General features: G+C 40.0%; 1 protein-coding gene across 1 annotated transcript; it reads right to left on the bottom strand.

Annotated features, from left to right (window-relative positions):
• Positions 1–2,308: 2,308 nt before the first annotated feature.
• LOC308412947 (uncharacterized protein) lies at positions 2,309–5,181 on the bottom strand. Its single transcript, XM_080907679.1, has 4 exons — positions 4,977–5,181; positions 3,320–3,631; positions 3,113–3,187; positions 2,309–2,759 (listed from the first exon to the last, which is right to left on the bottom strand). Exons 1-4 carry the CDS (start codon positions 5,119–5,121, stop codon positions 2,611–2,613), a joined length of 681 nt encoding a protein of 226 aa, XP_080763805.1. The 5' UTR covers positions 5,122–5,181; the 3' UTR covers positions 2,309–2,610.
• Between the last annotated feature and the right edge of the window lie 670 nt (positions 5,182–5,851).

The following is a 5,851-nucleotide window of genomic DNA, read 5'->3' as shown; positions in this document are numbered from 1 at the left end:
GTAACGATCTGCTAGGGAGTGTGGGGGGGGGGGGGGGGGGGGGGGCACAGCCCTGTCCTCCAGGGTATGAAGCAGGTATGGAGGAGATCAAAACTCCAGACATCCAGAGGCCCCCAGAACACAAGAGACCATGGAAGACCCACAGAGGGGCAGCTGCGCCACTGTCCCAGCAAGAGCTAAGGAGAGTCCCAGATGAGGGTTCACTCAAAGCATTTTGTGCAGTGGTGTTTCCTCTGGTGAACCTGGGGAGAAGTGGCGCTCTGATGCAGCTGAGGCCAAACAAGGACGAGCTGTGAGATCAGACGAGGGCCACGTGGTTTCTAACAGGTCCTCAAAGCTCCCATCAGCCCCTGCGGCCCACAGATAAGACTGCTGCTGCTGATTGACAGCTCAGCTGAAGCTGCTGTGGTTTCATCGTCTTCATTTCAATCTGACAGCAGATCCAAAAATCTGGGTCACATGATGCACAAACACTCAGAAACATTCATGTCGCTGTGAATTTACTAACACACACTGTTATCTGTTGTTTTCTTCTTCATCTAACTTGTTGAATATCTTCACCCTTTCTTTGTTTTTGTGAATCAAAATGAATAAATAATATTCTCAGCATCTCATTTTTAATTGTTCTGTTTTATCGACGACAGTTTTAAGAATCATTAAAATGATGATCATCAATTCTAATATCTATAAACAGTAATAAAAACAGGGCTGTGTTTCACGTCAGCTTCATTTATTTGTAGCCATGGTTAGATTTCATCTGCAGCAGGCAGTCATCCACCTTTACACACACATTTACACAACAGTACAAAAGTACTTTTTGATTCATGAAAGAGAAATAAGACAAATGTTGCCTTTGTATCATCTCTGATATGGAAGGGATCATTTGAAGATGTGAGTGAAGGACACAAATATTTGGATCTGGTGTTGTTCTACATTTTAGGACTAAAAGACAGAAGGAAGAAAGTGAAAGTGACTGTGCGAGGCGTTGAAGTCATGAAGTCAAGTGGAGGCCGCTGACTGCTGTTACTTTCTGCTGTACAGGTTCAACAGGGACTCACAGTCAGCCTGCTAGAACATTTGGATGAAGAGAAAAAGGAGGAAAAAGACTTTGAGGGACAAATCCAATAAGATCAGCATGTTTTGAATGTGGGAATACAACAGTTTCCTCCACCATGACACACACTGGAGCCTCTTTTTGCTCACAGCTTCACTGTTTGTCTCAAAGTTCAGTTTGGAGGCCAAAATTGTTGCAACACATTTGTAAGTTTGCACTAATTTCACTGTGTGACCCTTAATGGATGTAATCAAAGAATCAGTCAGTGAAATATGAAGCTGTGCTGTAAGTTTGCACTAATTTCACTGTGTGACCCTTAATGGATGTAATCAAAGAATCAGTCAGTGAAATATGAAGCTGTGCTGTAAGTTTGGAGGAGAAAAGTGTCTGAGTGACTTTAATGAGGTGAACACATGAATACAGAGCACTGACTGACACGTACACACTCCTTTAATGAGTCGCACACATTTTTGTGACTTCATGAAATGTCAAAAATGACACAACACACAACAAGCTGCGAGCACATTATTGTGTGTTTGCTGTTTGTGTGCTTTGTTTGCTGTTATGATAGCAGGCATACAGCCATGTTCTCAATGTCTCAGCTATCATTGATTATTGCTGCTCTTCCTCTTCTATTAGGCACTTCAACTCAATGAATGACACACAGAAAGATTTCATGACTGTGTTCTTCACAATAAGGAGAATATGTTATCTGCATCTGAATGACTCATGTTGCCTTGTTTCTACTTTGTTTGCATATTTCTGCTTGTTGGAAAGGATTTTCTGAATCATTCAGTAGTTTTTGTAATAATAACGACATTTAGCAAGACTTCAAAATGATTCTCCAACATTTGCTGTTCAGACTTGATCTGTTCTTACGTGTGTGATATCCAGAATGAAAAACTCAGCTCAGGTAATAAAATGGGAGCTGAGCAGACTGCAGGGGCTTCATGGTCTCTCCTTTGATTCCATTAAAGTTCATTTGTCAGCTGTGAGTTGAGGATTTGAGCTGTTTCTCTCACAGGTGAAGAACACAGATCCTTCCTGGAATCATTCTTGAAGCAGAGTTCCTGCTTGTAACTGTCGTTGTGTTATTAAAGTGAAAGCCACAGCTAACGGTGTGGAGGCTGCAGAGCAGAAACCCACACAGCCCGTCTGCTGCAGGAGAGCAAGTTTGGATACAGTCAGTTTGTGCTTCACTCACACGGGTTGTTGTTGATCACACAATGAAAGTAGAATCAAACTCTTCATCTTCAAATCTTTATTGTTCACACAAACACAACTACACTGTTTGACATTTGAAAATCAAACAAAAACTTGTGATAAAAATATTCCTGATGGTTTTTGTTACTACAATAAAAGTCACAATAAGCACAAAAAGAATTCTAACTCAGAGCAACAATACATGTAAAGATGTATTTATTTCAGACGATCTTCTAACTGTTGAAGAAAAAGGCAAAATAAGCACAACACATCATAACTAACATTTGTGATCAAAGTGATGAATGAGATGAATTGATGAGATGTGATGGTGAGAAAAGGCGAGCAGGAAACAGTCAGTCAGCATGTGTGCAGTTGGTGGACGCTCCCTTGTTTGTGAGCATCATCAGCAGAGAGAGTCCACAGCAGTACACCAGACTCTTCACTATCAGCACTGTGTACAGCAGGCAGAGCAGCTTCACCCTGCACTGAGACTGGAAGGACACTGAAGGACAGACAGACACAAAGAGACAGACAGACAGTCGGGTTATTCCTCTCAGATCAAGGAGAAAAAGTCCAAATAGAAACAGTCACAGCTTCTTCTTCAAGTGGATGAATTGATGTAGTGTTTGTGTCCACTTGGGGGCAGAAGAACTCCACAAGCAGCTAACAAACTGATCTCTGACATATTATGGTCTGTCTGCTGTTTGGTGCTGAGCAGCTAGTGTACAGTGGCTTTATCAGAGCTTGTTGGATGAAGATTTGATCAATTAGTGCAACTTTAAGAGCCTAAACTTGTTCCAGCTGCCTCATTGGACATTGGAGCTGTCCATGCAGAGAGGCAGCAGGTGATCTTACAGTCAGCTGGCTGCAGAGCTGGCAGGTCTGCTGGCTCTCTCTCTGGAGGACAGGAGGCTGCTGGAGCTGGAAGCTCTGAAACAGAAAAGGAGTCAAATGTTTGGAGCTGCAGTGAGAAATGTCAGTCCTCTGCTGCTCTGCTCTCTTTGACAGCATCTCCACATGAAGCTGAATCACTGCTGAACACAGTCACCAAGCCTTCATTACCTTGTTGTGTTCGGGCCTCCACTGTGCCCCCCTCGTGCTTCACCCAGCAGCTGTATTTATATGTGTCAGAATGGCTCCCATCAACCATCCTGATGGCAATGGTGCGTCCCGCCTCTCTGAGCTCCAGCTGCTCTCCCTCAGCAGGGGGCAGCTCCTCCGCTTCTCCGCCGTTCTTCTTCTGTCTTTTCCAGGAGAACTGGACCAGAGGAGGAAACATGGCTGAGGCCACACACAGCAGGGAGCTGTTCCCCTCCAGGTGGGCTCTGGATGCTGCTGGGTACACGCTCACCACGGGCTTCACTACCTGCTCATCTGAAGTTTGACAGCAGCAACAAGCAGCACAGACACACATTCACACAGTCAGCAGCAGCTTCCAGCACTGCACTGCATTCAGTCTGATCCTGGAAACTACATGGACTCTGATCACTAACTACTCATCAGCACAAAGTTCACTACATACACTGGATTCAGCTTCATATCAAACACAGTCATCACCTCATGTCATCATGGCTCACATGAGGAACACTCAGCATGATTTTAAAGTCAAATTAAATTCAGTTTAATTCGTCATGTGTTTGCTTTTTATTGTTTTATAGAAATTTAGTTCAGTCCAATTTTAAAATATTTACATTTGTCTTTATACAAGTGAAAATGTATTTTTCTTATTAGTCCTTAGACACGAGTTCTAACAGAGATCCTCTTCTGTCCAAAAGTAAATTCATCTTTTTTCATATTGTTTTGTACTATTAATAAAATTAAATATCATTTCACAAAATTCAGTTCAGCAGATAAAATTTCCATTCTTCTTGTCTTTGATATATTTTACCATAAAGACCATATTTGTCTTTCAGACTAATTTATTCTCAAATATTTTTGTGTAAAAATTGGAAAAGTAACGCAGTGATTATTTTAATTTATGTTTTTATTCAAATAAAAAACTGTAGCAACTATTTTAAAACACTAAAACTGAAATGGTGAATAAAACGTTTTCAATAATATGAGATATACTTCATGATATTTTTAGTCATAAAATACAAATTATTTGACAAAGTATATTTAATAAAAATTTGTCTTGAAAAGTATTTTGGAAAGTTTAAGTATTATTAACTTTTTATTGTCACGTACAAATCCACACACACGACTTCATCTCAGAAATAAATATCAGAGTTTAACGATGTCAAATTCATCCTAAATTTATCTGTCATATCATTTCTGAGTTTTCTAATCAGTATCTGTTTTTATTATTCTATTTACCTTTTTGAAGCAGCTACATGAATGTTTGACTATTAAAAATATTTGTTCCTCAACATAAAGCAAATATTTCCTGAAACCATATTTGTTGTTAATCTATATTAATTTAATTTTAACATCAAATATGATCTTGTGTTAAAAACCAGCAGAATCACTGAGAGGATCAAATCCTAAATATTTGTAACATCACTAATATTTGCAGAAATAAAGAATAACTTTAGTTGTTCAGTGAGATTTCAACATGTTTTCAGAGATTATTGAGCTTTTCTTATGTAACAATGGCTGCAGATGAATTCTCTACTAATGATGAAAAACTAACATGTAAAGCCTGAAGCAGCACAAACTGACTTTAAACACATTTTCAGCTTCTACAATAAAACAACTGAAGGAAAATAAATGTTCTTACCTGTTACAGACAGTTTAGTTCCAGAGCCAAAGATGGGGTACCACCATCCTGTTCCTCCCACAGTGAGACAGACTGCTACAAAAACCTGTCTGCTGTTGAACGTGTCAGCTGAGGTGAATGAGTCCAAATGAGGAAGCAGGATCATATTTCAGCTCCATGATGTGTTTCTCTAATGTTCATATCAACATGACTGTCTCTTCTTCTCTTTTCTTTTAGCCACACTAGCAGCACGGCTCTGATGTTAATGTCAGTCTGTTGGTCAGTCCACTACTTTAGTCCACATGAAAACAGAAAATCACTATATAAGCACCAGTCCATTTATCCCATCAATGATGCACCACTACAATGAAACATGCTGCTGATAGTATCATGGTTTGGCCCATCTGGCTCACCATCATTAATCACACAATGAGTTTTGAATTCTAGCAGCAAATTGTAAAGAAAACTATCAGAACATCTGTCTGTGAACTGAATCTCAGGAGAAAGTGGGCCATGCAGCACCACAATGACACAAAAGGAAAGATCGATGGTGGGTAGGCAGCAGAGGATCAGGGGACCATAACACCATCTTACACAGTTATTAACTAATGAGCTCATTGACTAATCTGAAACATCACTTTGATTTTTCTAACAGCTTCAATGGAATTTCAGCTCACAGTGGATCTGCAACAATTTGTTCTTGTTCAGCACCACGGACAGCCCATTAAGGGCCTAAAGAACAAAAAGCCCAGAGACAGACAGAGAGGGAGCCAAGTCAGACACTGATACTTAAAAATACACATTGAGTAAAACTTATTCATTATTAATATTATCATCACTCATGATATTTATGCTAAATGACTCACCATTTATTCATTCACATCAGGCCTGTGTAA

The sequence above is a fragment of the Rhamphochromis sp. 'chilingali' genome, assembly GCF_963969265.1.
Source record: "Rhamphochromis sp. 'chilingali' genome assembly, chromosome: 16".
Classification (NCBI taxonomy): domain Eukaryota; kingdom Metazoa; phylum Chordata; class Actinopteri; order Cichliformes; family Cichlidae; genus Rhamphochromis; species Rhamphochromis sp. 'chilingali'.
Note: the sequence above shows the minus strand (reverse complement) of the source record. Positions and strands in the feature narration are given on the sequence as shown.

What these genes read in the sequence shown, in the direction of transcription:
- LOC308412947 (XM_080907679.1), bottom strand. Translation starts at nt 5,121, where the DNA reads ATGATCCTGCTTCCTCATTTGGACTCATTCACCTCAGCTGACACGTTC. An exon ending in AACTAAACTGTCTGTAACAG is followed by an intron (nt 3,632 to 4,976) that starts GTAAGAACATTT and finishes GTCAAACTTCAG; the next exon opens with ATGAGCAGGTAGTGAAGCCC. An exon ending in AGCTCTGCAGCCAGCTGACT is followed by an intron (nt 2,760 to 3,112) that starts GTAAGATCACCT and finishes TCTGTCCTTCAG; the next exon opens with TGTCCTTCCAGTCTCAGTGC.